Source organism: Etheostoma spectabile, unplaced genomic scaffold (assembly GCF_008692095.1).
Source record: "Etheostoma spectabile isolate EspeVRDwgs_2016 unplaced genomic scaffold, UIUC_Espe_1.0 scaffold00007386, whole genome shotgun sequence".
NCBI classification, from domain to species: domain Eukaryota; kingdom Metazoa; phylum Chordata; class Actinopteri; order Perciformes; family Percidae; genus Etheostoma; species Etheostoma spectabile.
Window position 1 is genome coordinate 34,533 of NW_022603484.1, and position 23,381 is coordinate 57,913.

Here is a 23,381-nt window from a genome sequence, read left to right on the forward strand (position 1 = left end):
TGATTCCCACCCAGAGGTGGGTAGTAACAAGTTACATTCACTCCGTTACATTTACTTGAGTAAGTTTTTTAAAAGATTGTACTTCTAGTAGCAGTTTTAAATCACTATACTTTTACTTTTACTTCAGTAGATTAGTGAAGAAGAAACTATACTCTTACTCCGCTACATCAGGCTACAATGAGCTTGTTACTTTTCTTTTAACCTCTTTGGTATTCTACGCGTCATTGTTTTTACCCCAGCGTACGTCTCATTTTAATGTTTTATTTTGAAAGAGAGAGAGACTTCCGCTGAAGACTCTACCACGTGACTGTGTTTCACCAATCAAACGTTGTTGTGCAGTCACGTGACCATACTCGATCTCAGCGCCGGGACAGGTTAGCTTTACAGTCGTAGCAAATCAAAGATGTCAGAATCAACCGTTGCCAAGGCAACGCAGACCAGCCTCATAGTGAAAGCATGGTTACCTTTTAGGAAAAGCTACATTATGCGGCGTCTTCTGTGTCAACCAAAACAAACGGACATGTGAGCGTTCAACACATCTAACCTGAGGAAACGTAGCGGTGGTTTTAGTTTCTGCTGTGGAGAGGTGGATGTTTGTCTTTTAGGTTACATACAGTATGTTTTACACATGCAGTATCCATCCTAATTTGATGTGACAAGTCTCTCAAGTAAGCTTTTTTGTAATTAATAAATTATTTTTAATTTATTTTACTAATTGGATGAACTATGATTTGCCTAAATATGATTATTTTGTATTTTTGTCGGTCTGATTGATGCTTGTGTTAAGAAATAAATCAGACTCACTACTTGAGTAGTTTTTTCATCAAGCACTTTTTTACTCTTACTCAAGTAATTATTTGGATGACTACTTTTACTTTTACTTGAGTCATATTATTCTGAAGTAACAGTACTTTTACTTGAGTACAATTTTTGGCTACTCTACCCACTTCTGCTTATCAGGCTATCAGGCTAGTATAGTTACTCAGAAATTGGGGAAGCTGACTCCAGCGGAAATGTAAAAGCTGGACTGTTCTTACATGTCAATTGGATTCTGACTTTGAATTCAAATATTTGGCATCTAAGAAATTTTCAAAACTGATGATGTATCAGTCATTGTGCTGGTGGTTTCTTGGTCACAGCAACAAGCTTGATCATTGACATACAGTTGCACGCCACGTATCACAAAACTGTTGGGTGGGGCCTTATGTATTTGCTTGTATTACATCAAGTGACCTGCATTCCAATGACCGTAAAGATTAATATGCACATGGCTTGCAGAACTGTACCTTCTAATAGAGGTAAGCCCACTTACTATAATATAGTAAATTAAACATGTCATGACATAGTAGGTTCTCACTCATCCATGTCATAGTTAACAAGGGAAGGTTTCTCAACTGTCAGCCCAAATATATGGGCGTCCATGGAGACATGGAAGAAAGTCACCAGGGTGGCAATGTGCTTGACAATGGCAATACATTGCGTGGGATGTGAAGGCAATGTGCAATACAGGCCAAATCCTATGGTGGGAATCAAGATCTACCAATGTTTCTGTCAACAATATCCGCCTGAATCCAGAAATGCAGCCAGCTGCGTTGGCCAGGAAACGGACCAAAGTCTCCCGTGTGGTAGGCGAGAATTCTACCACTGAACCACCAATGCTTGACTGGGTCTAAGTTGCACCACTGAAAACAATCAGTCTGCATTATGTTTTCACAAGTGTTAGCAAAAATGTAATTTATCCATCTTCCAACAAACACGGATCACAGTCTCTTGGGCTGCCTAGTGCACCAACAACCAAAATAGAGCTAACATGCATGATTGAAATCTAGAGGTTAACGAGATCAATGAGTAAGAGAAGAGACCTGTGTGAAATAAGTAATGTTAATGTTGTATATGGCTTCAAAAAGTGGTGCTATACCTGTTTGCAGTGTTTATGACCTATTCAATTGGATTAGTAATACCAGACACGGGCAAAGTGCTAACCCGTAGTCCACTGCCTGTGTCTGTGGTTCCTCATGGAGGCAGCTTGATTGATTGATATGCTCCCTCATTTGAAACGATCAAAAAGATCTAATTTTTACTCAAATTGGGCTAAAGAACTCCACAGTGGCAAAGCCCCAGGTATTGATGAAATCCGTCAAGAAATGGTGAAAGCTCTGGGTGTTGCCCACCCTAATGTGTACCCATTACAGGGGTATCACATTGATCAGTCTTCCTGGTAAAGTCTACTCCAAGGTGCTGGAAGGCCTCTACATGATTTTAGTTAAAGTTAAACATTTGGTACCACCATTTGGTACCATTAAGGCCTTAATCCAGCGCCTTAGACCACTCGGCCACACTACCTGCAAGTACTAGTCACCCACATTGTAACAAACAGTATGCTTGGGAATGTTATTGGAACAAAACTTTCGCAATGAAAAAGCCAATACTTTATAGAAAAATGCCAATATTTTATTTAAAAAAATTATCACACTTTGTCATTTTTCTCTGGCATTGTTGATTTTAGAATATTGTAACCAGCATTAAATGAGTGAATTTGTCTTGAGTTGTCACATCTTCTTTTGCAACTGTAAAGAGCCATTACTCCTCCAACTGCCAACTATTGCTCCAGAGACAATATGATATACAGTTTTAGAGTCTGGGTCTCACCCAAGGCCTCCTTCCAGCTTGATGTGCCTGGACCAGCTCTCTACGGAGGCCCCCAGGAGGCATCCTTACCAGATGACCCAACCACCTCAGTTGTTTTCACCGAGTACCTCCATAATGGCCATGCATCCGTGTTCATCCCCAGAGGTGCTGTGGCTTAGTTGGTTAAAGGGCCTGTCTAGTCAGCAGAAGTTCCTGGCTTCAAATCCCAGCAGCACCTTGTTGTTGCGGAGATTACCTGTACTTGTTTTTAAATTTCCGGCTAATCAGATGTTGTTGTGGGAGGGGTGTTAAGTCTGACTCATTGGTGAGTGAAATGGAGCAGTTGACTGACACAGAACTGCAGTGGAGCCAAAGTGGCGCATTTATTAATTAATTTCATTAGTTATCAGGCAAATAGAACACCTTGTGGGCATGTTATTGGTGTTTCTGTGTTAATGTAACATGCAATTTTCATTTGCTACCAGGGTACTTTGACAGGGATTGGGTTGACATGATGATGACACGCCAAGAGAGGTAATCTCTCCAACAACAAGGTGCTGCTGGGATTTGAACCCAGGATCTCCTGTTTACTAGACAGGTACTTTAACCAACTAAGCCACAGCACCTCCACAAGGAGCTACCCTGTTAACTCTTAATTTGTCTTTTACCTTGTATAAGCTAAACATACAGCATACTGACTGGCAGTATTGGGAGTAACGGCTTAGCTCGCCTTGGCTTGGCGGATCAATCCTATCCAGTCAGTCTGCAGAAGAGGTAGAAGTACTTGGCAGGTCTCTCCCTTCAGCAGTTTGAGAACGCCAGCCCACTCCTTCTCATTGGTGCTGATCATCCACATCTCACCCCCATAGAGCCAGTGAAGCTCAGTCCACCAGGTAGAGCAGGGGGGAACGCTTCAGGGCCCAGCACGTATCGTGGACGTCCACTGTTCCTTCCAACATGGAGCTCTTCCAGATTGTTGAGAATCTCTTGCAGCTGAATGTGCTGCCATACAAAAATGAGAAAGTGGTAACCAGGTCAAGACAAGACCTGTAGGCAGTAAGTCCGCTTGAAGAGAAGACTACTCGTGTGGAGGTGGACAGAATACTCGGCTATGCTGTAACAGTTTCCCTAACTCACCCGGCAAGGGAAAAGTACAACGCATAAAAATTAAGGTAATGGGTTGATCTCTGATATCTATCGACTATAATCTAGTCCTGCCTACTTTATTTACACAACCCCAGAATACCCTCAACCCCACAAACACCCTCATTGTCTCAAATTTAGCTCAATAAACATGCTAATAAAATAAAAAGAAGACCATGGAATATAAGTGTAACTGCTTAACTGTGTAACTAATTAAACAAGATGCACCATCTTCGTCCCCATCCCTTTCTGGCAGCCATATTTGAGAAGAATGGCCAAGCATCCAAAGGAGCGTATGTGAAGTAGGTAAGGGAATGTACTGTTGAAAGTCGGTGTACAAATGTGTGCTGATGACTGTATAACCCTTGCAAGCGACTTATCTTATCACCCCCCCCCAAGCTACACCACCACAACAAACAGCAAAAAACAAAACAAAAACAATATCCCCAATATCGAATCTACACCTCCGGTGGAGACTGCGACCTGAACGCAGCACCTTGAACGGCTCAGCCATCCTGACTGAATAATCCAACATGTAGTAGGATCTCTCACAGAAATAATAATATGGTAAGTCAACTATGTCATGATTTATTAGGTTCTCCGTCATCCAGGTCATACTTATCAAAGATAGGTTTCCCTATTGTCAGCCCAAATATATGGGTGTTTATGGGGACACGGAAGAAAGTCACCAGTGTGGAAATGTGCTTGACAATGGCAATACATTACGTAGGATGTGAAGGCATCCGTCAAATTTTGTAAAATTCGGACCAGCGGTTCATGAGAAATACACTTTTTTGTATTTGTAGCGCCCCCTAGTGGCCAATGTTCAAATTTCAAATTCAAATTTGTTACAGAGCCTCAGGGGGTCATAGCAAGTAATATTGTAAAGTTTGGCTTTGATAGCATTTATTTTAGCCGAGATATGGCAAAGTTGGTGTTTTCATAGCTAGCTACACAAATTTGTTTGCCCGTAATATGTGCAATTTTTATTCTATAAATAATCTTTATACAGCTTTGTGTCAGGTTGGTCTGAAGATGCTATGTGCCAAGTTTCATGCAGATCCATTGCACGGTCTCGGAGGAGTTCGAAAAAGTTGGTTTTTGATAAATCGCGATTTTTCACGCATAAAAGTCTAGGCGGAAGTGGGCGTGGATTCAGGGAACGCGTGGATGTAAGGTTTTTTAATATCTGATTTACGGTTTGGGAGTTATAGGGCCAAACGCGTTTTGTCCTGGTATAGTGCCACCTAGTGGTGGAAGTGGGTCAATTATTTTGGCTGAGGTCTTTGCGGACTTTCGGACCAGTCCTGAAAATGGCGCATCGCCACCATGTACGGTTTAGGCTGCAGCACCAGTTTTATGCGGTGAAGAATAATAATGGATAATGGATAATGGAAAATCCTAGCGAAAACAATAGGGTTCCACAGCCCTGCTGTGTGAACCGCGTATCGCCTTGCGATTACTGCGGTGCACGCATCCTCGGGCTTGGACCCCTAAAAAGGTTTTAAAGCTCTTGCCACAAACAATGAATACAGCAGTAGATAGGTCTACTGTGTACACATGGTAACTTTACATGGGTTGATAATGCAGATGCTCACAAAAGGTGCGGCTGTACTTTCAATTCAGTATCTTGCGTCAATTAATATCCACTATAATGTAGAGAATAGCTGAATTCAAGCTTCCCAATACCATGTCTCTGAAATTAGTTCTAGAGGTAAACAATACATGTAAGAAGTGGGATTTGAATCCAAGCCCCCAGTGGAGACTGCAACCTGAAAGCAGAGCCTTGGAACGCTCAGCCATCCTATCTTTATCTTGTTTATCCTTATCTTCTTTAATAGTTTTTTTAATAAATTAATTCATAAAAATATGACTAACGTGATTATTTTTAATGTTATATTAATAAATAATGTTACAAGTATATGGCTAAGTAAGCAATAAAACCTTTAAATAAGCCCTTCTTGTTTTTTTTTGTTATGTCTCGGCAAGAAGTATTATGCTTTTGGGTCGGCTGTCCATCTCTACATCAGAATCAGAAATACTTGATTGATCCGTGAAGGGAAACTCTGGAAGAGACTGCTTCTTTGAGCCAGTAACCTAAGGATATTGGATTTGTGCCTCTACAGTCCTCCACTCTACCAACTGAGCTATTGAAGGTCAACAATGTTTATGAACGCACTTCCCATTCTTGTTAATGTGATAACACAGGACCCCCTGGAGGGAATTTCTGACTCATCAGGGCCTGTAGCTCAGTGATAGAGCGCACTTCACAGTCTCAATGCCCAGATGTATTACAAGATTTGAAGTGAACATTCCATTGTCCAGCTATGGTGGTATAGTGGTGAGCATAGCTGCCTTCCAAGCAGTTGACCTGAGTTTGATTTCCAGCCATCACAGTAGCTTTGTCTGAGTGATGTTACTTGCTTTTTTTACAAGAAGTCAGCAGAAAGGTTACTTGCCCAACCTGGTTTGATAAAACATTAGATCTCTTTGGGCTGCACGATTATGGCCAAAGTGATAATCACGATTATTTTGATCAATAGGGAGATCACGATTAATTATCACAATTATTTTTTGATTTTCTACTCCAAAGTGCTGGAAAGGTAGGTTTCACCAATTGTTTAACCTCAGGTTGACAAGGAACAATCTCAGCAAGGTGATTGATGGATGATTCTAGTTACTTTTCCTAGTTCAGCCCAAATGACACAGCTGCAAGACATCACATTGGTTGGCTTCCAGCTATGTAATAGAAGCAAATGGCAGTGGTGGGATTTGAACCCACGCCTCCAGAGAGACTGGAGCCTTAATCCAGCGCCTTAGACCACTCGGCCACACTACCTGCAAATAACAGGTAACTTGGCGGAGGATTGGCTGAAGCTTCCTTTCCACCACCTTGGAGTAGACCAGGGAGGCTGAGCAGAGTGATACGCAAGTTGCAAGGTCTACAAAATGTTAAACTTTGCCACCCGTAAGCTGTTGGAACCTTTGTTGCCACCTTCCCTCAAAATGTGAATCACAGAACTTTCCATCCCTTGAGCCCAAACAGCAGAGCAGAGTGGCGCAGCGGAAGCGTGCTGGGCCCATAACCCAGAGATCGATGGATCAAAACCATCCTCTGCTAAATCATTTCTCTCATCATTTGTATCAGCACTAAGTCTATTTCCAGTCTGTGGATGTTGAGCAAAGCAAGTGTCTGGGATGTAAGGTTTCCATCTGCTGAAGAGTAAACCTAATAGCATGTCCAGTTTATTTCATCTATAAAAATGGAAACTACAGTGCTCATACCTGCTGTAACACCTCTAAAAACTGGAGCATAATACTATAAACATACTACAGTTTAAGTACATAAATACAGTAAAATAGAGACTGTAAAACATGTACATTTAAAGTGCTTGTTGTGCTGTCTGATAGTCTGAGGTATAAAAGAAAGAGCACACCGCTTAGTTTGTGTCACAGGAGGTCTTAGTCTACCACTACGTTCCATAACCCTACCAGTCAGATTACCACAGGAGGTAATATCTGTTGCAGCTCTTTTAAAGACTCTACCATAATACCTGCTGGAGATGCCAGGTCCTCATACATGTAAAGCATGCTCTCTACCACTGAGCTACATCCCCTGAAGATTTTCAGATTTTTTAAACTGTTTTCTGAGATTGACTTAGACTTATCTTTATTAATCCTTTTACTTACTTAGGGTGCTTTAGGTAACTGCCTTCCAAGCACTTGACCTGGGTTTGATTCCCAGCCTTTGCAGTAGTTTTCGTTGAGTGATATTACTTACTCTGTTTGTCAAGAAGTAACCAGAAAGGTTACTTGCCCAACCTGGTTTAATACAATATTAGATCTCTGTTATGGTACAAATAAGGCAGTATATCAATCAATCAAGCTTCCTCCATAAGGATACACAGACTGAGGCAGTCTACTACAATTTGCACTTTCTACTCCTTACATTTTACAAAATTGGCTTGTTACTTTAGTTTTGTACTAAAAGTCGTATATCAGGTGTGATTGTGAGAGAAAAGAGCAAGAGACTAGTTGTCCGGAGGATAATCAACTGAGATTGTGTGCGTCTTTGAGAACTGTAAGTTCATTTAAGCCTGTTGTTGTATTGGTCTGTAGTTCTGGCAAATTTAAAAGTTAGCTTGTTTGTGTTCTTCACCTGTTACCTAGGTTACACCTGTTAGCTAGCTTACACCTGCCTGATTCGATATAATGGCCATTGTTAAATGTCCTTGCTCATTAAGATAATGTAATTGATATTGGGTTTATTGTTATTATTTACTAGCATATATGATTCCTATGCCTTGTGTATGGTAGCCTTTACAATGTTATGTATTTCTTTTATTACCACACACACAGCCATAGCAGAGCCCCCCCCCCCCCCCATGTATATCCTGATGCTTGATTGTAATAATGCTTCAACAAAGAGAAGTTGTCTCTGTTCATGTTTTAACAGACAGCCATAAAGCAAATGCTTGTGGCTTAAAGATTGAGCTCCCGCTCATAAAACATCAGATAGATGCAGTCTCTGTGGCGCAATAGATCAGCGCAGTCGGCTGTTAACCGAAAGGATGGTGGTTCAAGTCCACCCAGGGACGTTTGTTGCTTAAATAACCTGGAGAGAGCCAAATCTGGTCTTTACACTTCTGCAGAAGACCATAGAGCAGCCCAAAGATAACCCAAATGGTCTTATGTCTATTAGAAGGTACAGTTCTGCAAACCATGTACATATTAATCTTTGCAGTCATTGGTATGCATGTCACTTGATGTAATACAAGCAAACATATAAGGCCCCACCCAACAGTTTTGTGGTACGTGGCGTGCAACTGTATGTCAATGATCAGGCTTGTTGCTGTGACCAAGAAACCACCAGCAAAATGACTGATACATCATCAGTTCTGAAATTTTCTTGGATGCCAAATATTTGAATTGAAAGTCAGAATCCAATTGACATGTAAGAACAAGACAATGCACGTCCAGCTTCTCCATTTCCACATGAGTCAGCTTCCCCAATTTCTGAGTAACAGGAAAATAGCCTGATAAGCAGACATGTGCAGCACGACCTCAAAAAGTCATAAAGCAAATGCTTGTGTCTTAAAGATCGAGCTCCCGCTCATAAAACACCATACAGGAGCGGTCTCTGTGGCGCAATAGGTCAGCGCAGTCGGCTGTTAACCGAAAGGATGGTGGTTCAAGTCCACCCAGGGACGTTTGTTGTTTAAATAACCTGGAGTGAGCCAACTCTGGGATTTATCCTTCTGCAGAAGACCATAGAGCAGCCCAAAGACAACCCAAGTGGCCTTATGTCTGGTGATATTAACAAACGTAATGTTAGTCACGGTCCCTGTGTGTGTCATGTGGAGAGCTGTTATATTATACTATCACTTTTTACTGACAAAATCAAGTCTTTGTTTTGGTAAAAATATTTTGTATCAAATGTTTCCTGTTGTCAAATGAGATCGTTAAGCTGAATCGGGCAGTGGAGCCGTGAAAAGACCCCATGCCAATCTACCTGACCATAGTCTTTCAAGTCAGTGACAAATCCAAGCTGCATTTCCTCTTTCAAACTGCATTTCTTTTTTACCAATATTCAATTTCTAATTTTGACAAAAGTAGTCTGTCGTCCAATAAATGGTGGAAACTAGGCTTATCTGCTGTCACTTTTGACCAAAAAATTCAAGTTCCAATGTTGGTAAAATGTTTTGCTTCAAAAGTAGTCTTTAGTCCAATATAATCAGAAAGCTCAATCTGGCAGTGGAGCCATAAAAACACTTCATGCCAAACAAACTTCTTAACGGTTGGCTTTCGAGTCACTGACTGATCACATTTACTTGATGGAAAATTACTAATGAGTTATGTTTACGTGGCTCGTTGGTCTAGGGGTATGATTCTCGCTTTGGGTGCGAGAGGTCCTGGGTTCAACTCCCGGACGAGCCCTGAAGCAAGGTGCTGTTCCAACCCTAATCTGTACTTTAAAATCCAGTTTATTGTTAAATTAACCCAGATTAGGAGCCAGCACAATTGTAGTACAGCATGTTGGCAATTTTCATATCCTGCTTCAACTGCACGCAATAGAAAAAAACTGGGAAAAGATATGAGGAACAATGAGCAGGACATGACTCTCCTTCTTCATTGGTCTAGGTTTATGATTCTCGCTTAGGATGCTTTAGGTCCTGGATGAGACTGCTTTGCATATAAGTAGAGGAATGGATTGAATAATCTGATTTAGTTATTGAATATGATGGAAAAGAGTGTCACGCGCGAGGCAAATTTATCACAATACTACTATCACTTCTTAGTGGCAAAATCAAGTCGCTTTCCAGCCGCTGCATTTATCAATGTATGATGATTCTTACGCTCTGATTGGCTTGATACGAACGTTTCATGAATATCACGTAAAGCCTGTCGTAAAAGGATTTCTGCGCTCATATCTACCCCACCTCTTTTTTTTGTTTCATGTTATGTCCCGGCAAGAAGTATTATGGTTTTGGGTTGTCTGTCCATCTCTACATCAAAAAAACTTCTCCTTCGAGCCAGAGTTGAACCAGCGACCTAAGGATTTCAGCTTTATGCCTCTACAGTCCTCCGCTCTACACACTGAGCTATCGAAGGTTGCCAGCACTGTCATACGAACTTCCCATTCCGTTGATTTTGATAACACAGGACCCCCCATGGAGGGACTTTCAGTGATAGAGCGCATTTCCAGTCTCAATACCCAGATGTATTACAAGATTGGAAGTGAAAAAGTGCTGTCCAGTGATGGTGGTATAGTGGTGAGCAAAGCTGCCTTCGAAGCAGTTGACCTGGGTTCGATTCCCAGCCATCGCAGTAGCTTTCTTTGAGTTGTGTTAGTTGCTTTTTTTACAAGAAGTCAGCAGAAAGGTTACTTGCCCAATCTGGTTTGATAAAATCTCTTTGAGCTGCACGATTATGGCCAAAATGATAACGACAATTAGAGATCACGATTAACTATGGCAATATTTTGTTGATTTTCTACTCCAAAGTGCTGGAAAGGAAGGTTTCACCAATCGTTGAACCTCAGGTTAACAAGGAACAATCTCAGCAAGGTGATTGACGGATGATTCTAGTTCCTTCACCAAACTCAGGCCAAATGACACAGCTGTAAGACCCACATCGGTTGGCTTCCAGCAATGTAATATATGCAAAGGGCAGTGGTGTGATTTGAACCTACGCCTCCAGAGAGACTGGAGCCTTAATCCAGCGCCTTAGACCACTCGGCCACACTACCTGCAAGTATCAGCTCTCCACATCGTGACATACACAGGCACCGTAACTAACAGTATGCTTGTAAATGTTATTGGGAAAAAAACCTTTGCAAGGAAAAAGCCAATACTTTATTAAAAAATGTTATCACACTTTGTCATTTTTCTCTGGCATTGTTGATATTAGAATATTGTAACCAGCAATACGTGAGTAGGTTATGGTCTGTGTGAATATGGGCTGAGCATTTACCTGGGCTGAACTTGTGAAAATCATCTTTTGCATATTCACTGTAAAGAGCCATTACTCCTCCAACTGCCAACTATTGTTCCAGAGACAATAGGATATACAGTTTTAGATTGCAAGGTAACTGTCCAAGACCAAAGACTTCACTGAAATACCTCAAGGGATCAAAACAGGGGGGGGATCTGCATGTTCTTTCTTACCAGCAAATTTCTTGAGGTCCAAATGGCATCTTTGATGGCGGCCAGGGTGAGACACTGATTGGCAAAGTGTATAGCTGTAAATCTGCTTCCTAAAAACAATAACAGGTCCAGCACTCCTTTCCCTCTTTTCTCTTTTGGCTTCTTCATCACTCTTCTTTTGCACTCGTTCTCACTTGGACCTCCACGGGAAATAAAAGATGGCTCGTTCCAGGTCTAAAATCACTTAAAAAAAGAGCTGATGAGTAAATCAAAGCTAAAATAACTGCCTTTTTTAAATGTGAATAGTTAAGGTGTGAGCAATCAGGAAGCTCACATAAAAGATAGCTGTTGGAACCTTGGTCCTTCCTAAACCTTCCCTCAAAATGTGGGGCCCATATTCACACAGACCTAAACCTACTCAATACTCAAATCAACAATGCCAAAGAAAAATGACAAAGAGTGATAACATTTTTTGATAAAGTACTGGCATTTTTTCATCAACAGTTTCACTCTACCTATCGACAACTCCTTGGTCTCCCCTTCCCCTCAGGTCAAGAGTCTGGGCGTCATCCTCGACTCCTCCTTATCCTTTCAGTCACACATAAATAATATCTGCCGGTCTGCATACTTCCACCTACGCAACATTAACCGCCTCCGTCCCTCCCTTACCACTCACACTGCCTCCATCCTTATCCACAGCCTCGTCACCTCCCGCCTTGATTACTGTAACTATTTGGCCTCTTTCCATAAACTTCAACTTCTTCAGAACTCAGCAGCTGGTGTCATCACCAGAACCCCCTTTTCATCATATAACCCCGGTTCTTCAGCAGCTCCATTGGCTTCCAGTTCAGTTCAGAATATAATTTAAAATCTTTCTCCATACTTTCAAAGCCATCCATAACCTTGCTCCTCCATACCTAACTGAACTCCTTCACATTGCCGTCCCCTTCCGCTCCCTCAGATCCTCCTCCTCTATCCACCTCACTGTACCCCCAGCTCGACTTGTCACCATGGGGACCAGAGCCCAGACTGGAGCTCCAACCCTGCTGCTCAGGGGGAACCTCTGCTTTAACCACCGACAGCTGCTGGACGTCTGAGGAGAAGAATCAAATACATGCATATTAGTGTTTTTTGGCACATTAGTAAAGTGCCAAAAACCAACATGAAAAAACAGCAAGAGTGTCTTGTTTTGTTTCCAAGTCCCAGATGGAGTCCAGAGTCTGGGTATTTTAATTCCAAAAGACAAAGGAATTTTATCAGGATGCATAGTATCCTAATCCATGTAATAACTGGCCTTTAATAATAAAAATCTCCCAACCACATATAGGTTATTAGTCTGGCTATGGCCGGGTAAACTCACCTATCTATTAAGAATATTTTTTTTAAAAAAAAGTCCTAAAAGTAAGACGTTTTTAGGAATTGAAGAATGTTTACCATTGAAATAAACCACTTCTTGTACCTCCTTTTTATACAGACCTTTATTTTTTGAAGGCTATTCACCAAGCTGCAGCAAAACCGGATGTTATTCTTTGAGCAATAAGGCGACTAACGTGAGTGAAAACATTGGAGTCGGTTTGTTGTGCTGAGAAAGTGTGTGAGCTCCAACAGATGTGGTCCATCAGAGCCTGTGTGTGTCCGGATAAACCTGTCTGATGGACTTTGTGCTGCTCACCTTCTTTCTGAATGTTTTACCTCGGACTCATCTCCCGGAAGCTACAAAGCTAACGACGCTAGCTTAGCATGCTAGCTGCTTAGCAACAGTTTGAAGGAAAACAAACAGCGTTTTTGACGGAGTTTGTTCGGAGGAAAAGTTTCTGTCATCGTGTGAAAATGTCTAAAGTCCAAATGCTGAGAGGGCTGGTGGAGCAGCGACTAACTGCGGCTGCTGAAGAGATATTTGGGCTGGTTGAAAGAACGATAGCAGAGCACGAGGAGGAACTGTGTCGTTCAAAAGAGGAGCACGAGCGCCAACGGAAACGACTGGACGCTGTTTTCAGCCCTCAGCTCCGGCTGCACAGAGCAGGTTGGTACCTTTACTTCTTCTCTCCGGTCACCCTCTGGTTACACTGACATCAGACCGGGATGGGCCCACTTCCAGGACCCCTGTCATTCTGGTTCATCAAATCATGTTATTAAATTACAAAGTAATTAGCCTACTTGGTAAATTATTACAAAATACGAAAGTAATATCAGTGAGAAATGCTGTCAAATTGAAAGACTGTGGTCTTGAATAAAGCTAGGCGTATAACTCCACTGTGTGGGACAAACACATCAGATTTAAATTTCCGATTTTACAATAATTTAAGCCTCTGTCCTGTTTGACAGGTCCGGAAAGATCCCCGGCTTAATCTTTTATTTTACATAAAATGAACGGGACCAAACTAGCAATTGAGACCACAAAGTCATTATGATAAAGTTTACTGAGTTATAAATTACGCGGGAAGTAGGGTTTGTTTCTCATGGATTTCTAAAATAAAAAACAGACTTCTTTTTGGAACCTGCAAAAAATTAGAGCACATGCAGCTTTAAATGTCCCATGACATGGTTTCTTTTTGGATGGTTTTATAGAGACCTTAGTGGTTCCTAATACTGTATCTGAAGTCTCTTTTATATAGACCTTAGTGGTCCCCTAATACTGTATCTGAAGTCTCTTTTACATAGACCTTAGTGGTCCCTAATACTGTATCTGAAGTCTCTTTATATAGACCTTAGTGGTCCCTAATACTGTATCTGAAGTCTCTTTTATATAGACCTTAGTGGTCCCTAATACTGTATCTGAAGTCTCTTTTATATAGACCTTAGTGGTCCCCTAATACTGTATCTGAAGTCTCTTTATATAGACCTTAGTGGTCCCTAATACTGTATCTGAAGTCTCTTTATATAGACCTTAGTGGTCCCTAATACTGTATCTGAAGTCTCTTTATATAGACCTTAGTGGTCCCTAATACTGTATCTGAAGTCTCTTTTATATAGACCTTAGTGGTCCCTAATACTGTATCTGAAGTCTCTTTTATATAGACCTTAGTGGTCCCCTAATACTGTATCTGAAGTCTCTTTATATAGACCTTAGTGGTCCCTAATACTGTATCTGAAGTCTCTTTTATATAGACCTTAGTGGTCCCTACTACTGTATCTGAAGTCTCTTTATATAGACCTTAGTGGTCCCTAATACTGTATCTGAAGTCTCTTTTATATAGACCTTAGTGGTCCCTAATACTGTATCTGAAGTCTCTTTTATATAGACCTTAGTGGTCCCTAATACTGTATCTGAAGTCTCTTTATATAGACCTTAGTGGTCCCTAATACTGTATCTGAAGTCTCTTTTATATAGACCTTAGTGGTCCCTAATACTGCATCTGAAGTCTCTTTATATAGACCTTAGTGGTCCCTAATACTGTATCTGAAGTCTTTTTTATAGAGACCTTACTGGTCCCCTAATACTGTAAGTCTCTTTTATATAGACCTTAGTGGTCCCTAATACTGTATCTGAAGTCTCTTTTATATAGACCTTAGTGGTCCCTAATACTGTATCTGAAGTCTCTCTATATAGACCTTAGTGGTCCCTAATACTGTATCTGAAGTCTCTTTATATAGACCTTAGTGGTCCCTAATACTGTATCTGAAGTCTCTTTTATATAGACCTTAGTGGTCCCTAATACTGTATCTGAAGTCTCTTTTATATAGACCTTAGTGGTCCCCTAATACTGTATCTGAAGTCTCTTTTATATAGACCTTAGTGGTCCCCTAATACTGTATCTGAAGTCTCTTTTATATAGACCTTAGTGGTCTCTAATACTGTATCTGAAATCTCTTTTATATAGACCTTAGTGGTCCCTAATACTGTATCTGAAGTCTCTTTTATATAGACCTTAGTGGTCCCTAATACTGCATCTGAAGTCTCTTTATATAGACCTTAGTCGTCCCTAATACTGTATCTGAAGTCTCTTTTATATAGACCTTAGTGGTCCCTAATACTGCATCTGAAGTCTCTTTATATAGACCCTAGTGGTCCCTTAATACTGTATCTGAAGTCTCTTTATATAGACCTTAGTGGTCCCCTAATACTGTATCTGAAGTCTCTTTATATATGACCTTAGTGGTCCCTAATACTGTATCTGAAGTCTCTTTTATATAGACCTTAGTGGTCCCTAATACTGTATCTGAAGTCTCTTTTATATAGACCTTAGTGGTCCCTAATACTTTATCTGAAGTCTCTTTCCCGAAATCCAGCCTTGGTGCAGAACTACAGCCACTAGAGCCAGTTCCACATTGAGGTTTACTAAGGACGTGGAACTTCTGTGTAGCTATTGAGAAGGAGAGGGGGAAGGGGGGGGGGGGGGTGTTGCCTTGACCAACTGCCACTTTGCTTGTTTAAAAGCCATGATGTCTCTCTCTTTCTCTGGGCAGGCAAAGCAAAGAAAGGGGAGGTAACCTTGCTCCTTATGACCTCATAGACTTCAGATCGGCCCATTTGAGCTTTATTTTTCTCAACAACAGAGCAGGATACCCAGGGCTCAGTGTACACCTATCACCATTTCTAGCCACTGGGGGACCATTGGCAGGCTGGGGGGGAACGCATATTATTGTTAAAAAACTTCATGAAGTGAAATGTTCATGCCATGGGACCTTTAATGAGCTTCAGCATTGGCTCCACTCCACTGACCCAGAAGATCTGTCCATCCTTTTTTACAGTCTATGATCTCAAGAAAAAGAGAGCAAGTGTTCTGGTCTTTTCTCCAATAACAGTGGTATCCTATTTCTTTTGTTGTCTCCAGAGCTCCCACTGCAACATGTCTGTAAGGAGGAGGAGGTTCTCTCTGACCAGCAGCTCTGTATTCAGGTGAGGAACTCCAGTCTGGACCGAGAGGAGAGCCTCCACAGATTAAAGAGGAACCGTGCACCAGTCAGGAGGGAGAGCAGCTTGTCCTGAAGCAGGAAACTGATACCTTTATGTTGACTCCTACTTATGAGGAAAGGGACCACAGTGAAGGTCAGACTCTGAACTTAAACCCTGATGACACTCTAAATGCAGCAGAGAAAGAGTCTTTAGCCAACATGCCAGTTATAACCTCTGTGGAATCAGAAGCAAACGGTGACCACCAGCTCCATGGAGCTGAGAGCCAAGACCAGAAAGGAGGCCAGCATGGAGACTCAGGATCAACTAGAAATGCAGAGCCAGAACCAAAGAAGAGACGACGCAAGAGCAGAAGTCACAGCAACAACGTAGACAACACTAACATGTCAGAGACAGGTAAAGGTAAAAAGTCTTTCATATGTGACATGACATGCTCCTTATGACCTCATAAGGAGCAAGACTTCAGATCGGCCTATTGGGGTTTATTTTTCTCAACGGCAGAGCAGGATACCCAGGGCTCGGTTACACCTATCGCCATTTCTAGCTACTGGGGGATAGAGGATAGACTCTGAACAGTGACCGCTGCAGTCTTGTTTTTTTTTTTTTTATCAGGCTGTTTTAGAGAATGTAATCAGCTTTGGGATGACTGCATGGTTAACGAACCTTTCTGTATCATCGAAATTTAAGTTATTGGTTATTTGTTAAAGAAAGATAATCACTTTTTCAGTCTTTCTTTGACCAGTGCGTACTTAAACAGGTGAAGATTATCCTCTGTGATCCGTCCCATGTTCTGGACTGAGCGTGTGAATTGTTACCATATAGGCATTGGTCGTTTACCGGTTTCAAGGTATATTGTGGTTTGAAAAAGTCACGGTTTCAAATCCTCTAAAGTTTTCTATAGTGTTCCTAAGGCATCAGCTTTTTACCCAGACATTTTGAAATAATACATTTGAAAGCTGTGATTGCAAAACCGTGAAACCGTAATATTTTTGCTTCAGGTTATCATACTGTCAGGATCTCATACACATATACACAGCTCAGCAGTTCAGATAGAATATGTTGCCTATGGGGACATGGGTTAATGACAATAATTTTAGAGAATAAAATGACAAGTATTTTAAGTGTAACAAACGCTACCTCATTTACACTTTCAGAAATCAGCTCTAAAAACTGTAAACTTGTATTTGAGTACAGCTGATATACAGAGTCATGCCAGTGGTTCTCTATTTTATTACCTTGAATAACATTTGGGTTTTTCTCCTGAAAAATAAGCAGAACACTTCTTCCAACTCTGCGTTTTTCCAGTAATTGATCCCAGAAGTTTGAATCTCTGAATATCTTTCCTATTTTGCTCTCGTTTATAAAACCGTGAGCACGGTTTATGAATCCGTGCGCACAGTTTGTTATTTATTTATTATTATTTTTTTACTCAGCTGACCCCAGGGGGGCGCCGTATGTTTCTGTGACAAAGCGCCGAACTGCCTCACATTCATTTAAGCATAATGTTGTCAGATTAACAGGCGTGAATATTTGTAAAAACTGCTTGTACTTTAAAAAAAAATAAAAGCAGAAAGCAACAATTTGGTCGTAGTTTGGAGCCCTGTAAAGAGACCCTGTCAACAGTTTTCTACATGTACTTGTATTTCCTTAATCTCCTCAGATGTCCCGAAGTTGTCGGTGGTTAAAGCAGAGGTTCACCCTGACCAGCAGGGGTGGAGCTCCAGTCTGGACCAGGCGCACCCAGACCCCCCACACATTAAAGAGGAACAGCAGCAACTCTGGACCAGTCAGGAGGGAGGGCTGGAGGAGGATGATAGCCAGTTCCCGTTCACTACTGTCCCTGAGAAGAGTGAAGAAGATGATGAAGAGAAAGCTCAGTCCTCACAGCTTCATGAAAGCCAAACTGAGGAGAACAGAGAAGCAGAGAGAACAGGATCTGATGGAGAGGACTGTGGGGACCACAAACCAGCCAGGACTCAGATCCATAGTCCTTTACAACCACTACTCATGACAAGACTTCAGACTCCTCTGAATCTGAATTTGAGACTGATGATGCAGAAGGGAGGAGACTAGGGAACCTCAGACAGGTTTAAAACCCTCTGCAAACAATGAAGAACCTGTAAGTGATGTTGGATGTAACACTGGAAACACATCAGTTAGCTCCTCTGAATGTACAGGAAGCTTTGGCCGTAAAAAACATCTTCAGAAACACTCTGGATACCAAACATGGAGAAAACCATTTAGTTGCTCAGTTTGTGGTTAAAGATATCTTCGGTAGAAAACCTTATCGACTCACATGAACTTCATTCAGAAGAAAAATGTTCCACCTGCTCAGTTTGCAAAGCAGTTCTGTCAGCCTGGCAATTTGGTTGTACACATGAAATCCACGGAGGTGAAAAACCATTTAGTTGTTCAGTTTGTGATCAAAAATTTGCACTGAGCAAAATCTGAGACGACATTTGACTGTCCACACGGGAAAAACCATTTCGTTTCTCAGTTGTAGTAAAGGTTTACACAAAAGAAAACTCTGAGACAACATTTGACTGTCCACACATTTTGCTTCACAGAATCAATCAGCTCACTAATTGAACACAACCCTGCTATTATTATGAACATGCTCTTTTCAATTACAGATTCAATTCTACAGAATGAGCAGCATGCACGTCATGACTGTTGGTTTTCTAGGACTCTACAACACTTACTAGTAAATTATTTGCCATGTAGAAATATCACTTTTACCAAAAAATATGATTTATGAGTTTAGTGATGCTATTTTTTAAACATCCGTGACCACGACATATGCGCTTGTGTTTTTCAGAGGCGTCAGTGATGCTCAGCAGTTTTATTCCAGAGCACAGCAGAAAGCTCTGCTGAGCTTCATAAATGCTTGATGAAATGTAGCTTGTGTGGACAATACCACATTACACTACCATATTACTCACTTACACAATACTGCTGGCTGGTTTGATTTAGCAAAAACAATCTAAAACAACAGGTCAAAGGTCAACTGGTGCCCCTCATTGCTAATGCCTATTAGGGACAATGGTTCCAATTTACTTTACTGGAGTAGAGCTGTTCCAGCAACATGAAGACAACACGGTAACCCCTACAGATACCAGTGAAATCTTAAAATCTGTGGGAAAATGTTACATTTACAACTCTCCCGGCACTAAAAATCCCGGATGGTCCCCCATTTTAGCCGGCTGGCTAAAGACTGGCAACAAAATGGAGGCCACACATAAATTGATCAAAAGTAGTTCATTTATCACAAACTAACCAACACTGGATGCATGGATTCCCATAATGCAACTCCATAATAGTGATGTTGGCAGATAATTAACCCTCATGTCGTCCTCGGGTCAAAATGACCCGTTGTCCTACATCAATGTTCTTTTTAATTACCCAAAACAACATGATTGATTCCACACAACGCTCTTTGCCAAGTACAAATCTCTACTTTCATTAATTTTGTCTTATTCAATTTTATAGCATTTGGAGAAAACGTTGAAGTGTTTTTGAAATAGTATTGAGTAAAAGTTGAAATATTCCAGTCTGTGATTATCATCAACATCCATTCCTTTAATTTTATTCTAAATAATTCCTAATTTCTGCTTTTCTCACTCAAACATTAATTATAATTTCCTATACATGAGGTTTATTGACCATAAATTCCAAAAATAACTGTAAAAAAGTAAAAGTTAATAAGTTGGTGTAATACATTGTTAAACGTCAAAAAAGTGACAAAAACTGGAGGAAAATTTAAACATTCATACAAAGCCTCAACAAAAGTGTTAATTTTCAATTTTAACGGGAATACAACACAAGGGTTAAGAAAGGTAATGCGTCAGTCAAACAATGTTCCATAGACATGCTCTAAATGTTGTTTCTAGTTTAAGATAGAGCTCTACAGCATGGCACCTCACTAACTCACTCTCTTGGTTTTTCTCTGTTGATAGAAACGGAGAGGAAGAGGAGTCAAACTTCACCGCTGTCAGCACTGTGACAAATCCTTCACAACATCAGGATATTTAAAGATTCATCAGAGAGTTCACACTGGAGAGAAGCCTTACAGCTGTGATCAATGTGGGGCAGCTTTTTTTCAGAGTTGTGACCTTAAAAGACACCAGCGCATTCATACTGGAGAGAAGCCGTACAGCTGTGAGCAATGTGGGGAAACTTTTTCTCAGAGTAGTAGCCTTAATACTCACCGGCGCACTCACACTGGAGAGAAGCCGTACTGGTGTAAACAATGTGGGAAAACCTTTTCTCAGAGGGGACACCTTAAAACTCACCAGCGCATTCACACTGGAGAGAAGCCGTACAACTGTGAGCAATGTGGGGTAACTTTTTCTCAGAGTAGTAGCCTTAATACTCACCGGCGCACTCACACTGCCTCGTTGTGAACATGTTTCAGAGCCAAGCTGTTTCCTCCTCCTCACTCAAAAAAATGAATCAGGGGGGTTGTGGACTTTAAATAGTTTTTTAATGTTCAGTTTAATTAAAATAAATGTATTTGTTGGGTTAAAATGTTGTTTTCGAGTAAAGTCTATGTAATAGTGATTACTGTTACCTATAAAAAATATAAATATGTTGATGAATCCCAAAACATTTAATTAAAGTGAATTAGGAATGCAATACTTGGTACATCCTGCAGATGGCAGTAAGACTAAAACGTGAGATGCGTCAGACTGCGCATGCGTAAAGATATTTGAACTCCCGACCAGACCTTCCTCGGTTAATTTTGGCGGAAAAGTTCGAGATGGTGTTCGGTGTCTGATAAGGAAAAGGTAGGTGAACATTTTCTTTCACTCAAACCTGTTTTGTAGTATATTCATGTTGAGTATGAACGTCCTTTGTGTTTCTGATGCACACTGCTGTAAAAGCAGGTGGGTCTTTGACATGTTCGCTAGCAAACTTAGCTAGCTAGCTAGCTAATGTTAGCTGTATGACCCAGGTCAGTTTGCTGTTTATCCCGCTGGGCGCCGCTTATATCTCACGTGTGTAATGTTTCTAAACTTAGCTACTCTTTAGTAATTAGTGCTGGTGTCTCACTGTAATTAGCTCAGGTTAGTGGTTAGCTCCGGTCAGCTCGAGTGGAGCAGAGGGAGAGAGTGAACAACCGGTCAAGTAACGTTGGGGGAGGAGATGCACGTGCGTTTCCAGCGATGTGGCCGTGGTGCTTTCATGGTTCACTATTACTGGTAATATGGCAGGACACAGCCCCACAAGCAGTATGCTGTGTTACTAACGTAAGCCTCAAAGCCTGAAGAGACTGGTGTGGCTCTGCCTTGCGTTCTATGCATCAACATGTTCTGCATTTAGCTCAGAAACTGGAAATGAGCCCAGTGGTGGACCAGGTTAGCTGCAACACGGAGTGTTACTGATGTTTACTTTCAAAGCAGTTGGTTCAGGACACCTCAGCTTATTTGTGGTGAAATTGATTTTATTGTTACCAAGTGGTTAGATTAATTTTTACACTTTTTCTCCTGTGTTTATCTGGCTGTACTTTTCGCGTTATTGTATGGTGACTGATTCCGGTTAACCGTTTCACAGCTGTTGAAATTACGACTGACCCTAAGCTATCACTTTATAGCTGCGCTTCATATTAAAAGCTTCACATCAGCAAACCAATGGGATGCTTTAATTTTGAAGCAGGCACTAGAATGCTACGTGTTTACCTGTAAATGTACTACCAGATATTCTGGGTATATTGGCTATTCGCGTGGTTTAAAGGGCCGACAGTCATGTACCGTTACATGCGCTGGACAGTAGCGGCAGGCTTGAGGTCACTTTACTCACACCCCAGATTCTGTTACGTGTTATAATTAGACATGCCCTGTATTTGGACAATATCTCAGGTGTGTAGTGTTTCTGTACTTAAATTTAGTGCTGTTGGCCTAAGTTAATTAACCCAGGTTAGTGGTTAGTCCCAGTCAGCTCGAGTGGCGCGGAGGGAGAGGGTGAACAATCAGACCTCGATGAACGAAGTTAGGGGGTGCTTTCACAGCGGTGTGGGCGCAGCGGTCTCGCACGGTTTACCAACAGTCCGGCATGTAACAAGCGGCAACACCACTAGCTGCCAGGTTGGCCTCGGAGCCTGAAGTGAATGTTGTGTCTGTGTCATGCACGCTGCATGCTAGACTTTCTGCATTTAGCTCATACAGATTAACACATGTGTGGACCTGAATCACGGTTAGCTGCAACACTGCATGTTACTCATGTTTCATTACAAAGCTGTTGGGCAGGACACGTCTGCTTATTTGTGGTGAATTTGAAAGTTTACACACTTATATAGAGTATAAAATAAATAGGGCCCCAGTCCATTCAATCCAGTTATTAAATTAAATTATTTTTTAATTGGGTTGAGTTTATGGAAGTCATGCTAAGAAATGAAGTAAAGCAGGCTTAACGGTTGTTGTTTTTTAAACACTGTAGCTCTTAAGAACCATGTAAAAGTTGCCCCAATATTTGATGTGTTAACAGCTTTTTACATTTTTCTGTCTTTCTAATTATGTTGCAATATTTCAGGTCTTGAATAATTGGTTCATGGATTTGTCCACCCTCCTGCCTGGATAAGACATACTTCTAAAAGGTAAGATCACATCATAACTAGCTTACTAATTACTGAAAAATCTAACATTTTGCTGCTTCAGTCTCTTCCATTCTCTCTCTCTCTCTAAATTTTAAATGTCAGTACTGCATTTCAGTAGGTGATGGCTTCTGTTAACATGTTGAATTTCAGATCCCGGCTGAGATAGAAATGATCAGCTCCTTCCTTCATTAACATGCATAGCGGACTGCGGATATTGCACATGGTATGTTAACTTACTACTACTACTAACTTTTTATGAGTCTTACTAAATGAATGTTGACTGTTTAGAAGGTACATTAATATATTGTGTTTGTGGACATGCTTTCAGATGGAGGCAGAGTTTCTCAGATTCCCACTACTCCCCTTCTCTCAAATTCCTTGGACAAATAGACCAGCACACTGATCAGCTATTCAAAGTGTTCAGGAACAAACGAGGCTCTGCAGGAGAAAGTCCAGATGATACTGGCCCCAATGACAGAGGTATTTTGCACCCTATTAGTGCACCCTATGAGTATAA

General features: G+C 41.1%; 1 protein-coding gene and 5 non-coding genes across 6 annotated transcripts; 4 read left to right on the forward strand and 2 right to left on the reverse strand.

Annotated features, from left to right (window-relative positions):
• Positions 1–3,180: 3,180 nt before the first annotated feature.
• trnat-agu (transfer RNA threonine (anticodon AGU)) lies at positions 3,181–3,254 on the reverse strand. The gene has a single exon. It is a non-coding gene; the product is annotated as a tRNA-Thr (tRNA).
• Positions 3,255–6,528: 3,274 nt separating this feature from the next.
• On the reverse strand, positions 6,529–6,610 carry trnal-aag (transfer RNA leucine (anticodon AAG)). Its single transcript has one exon. It is a non-coding gene; the product is annotated as a tRNA-Leu (tRNA).
• Positions 6,611–8,907: 2,297 nt separating this feature from the next.
• On the forward strand, positions 8,908–8,981 carry trnan-guu (transfer RNA asparagine (anticodon GUU)). The gene has a single exon. It is a non-coding gene; the product is annotated as a tRNA-Asn (tRNA).
• Positions 8,982–9,636: 655 nt separating this feature from the next.
• On the forward strand, positions 9,637–9,708 carry trnap-ugg (transfer RNA proline (anticodon UGG)). Its single transcript has one exon. It is a non-coding gene; the product is annotated as a tRNA-Pro (tRNA).
• Positions 9,709–10,527: 819 nt separating this feature from the next.
• On the forward strand, positions 10,528–10,599 carry trnar-ucg (transfer RNA arginine (anticodon UCG)). Its single transcript has one exon. It is a non-coding gene; the product is annotated as a tRNA-Arg (tRNA).
• Positions 10,600–12,950: 2,351 nt separating this feature from the next.
• On the forward strand, positions 12,951–18,345 carry LOC116678432 (uncharacterized). Its single transcript, XM_032508356.1, has 3 exons — positions 12,951–13,440; positions 16,193–16,668; positions 17,933–18,345. Exons 2-3 carry the CDS (start codon positions 16,368–16,370, stop codon positions 18,343–18,345), a joined length of 714 nt encoding a protein of 237 aa, XP_032364247.1. The 5' UTR covers positions 12,951–13,440; positions 16,193–16,367.
• The last annotated feature ends 5,036 nt before the right edge of the window (positions 18,346–23,381 follow it).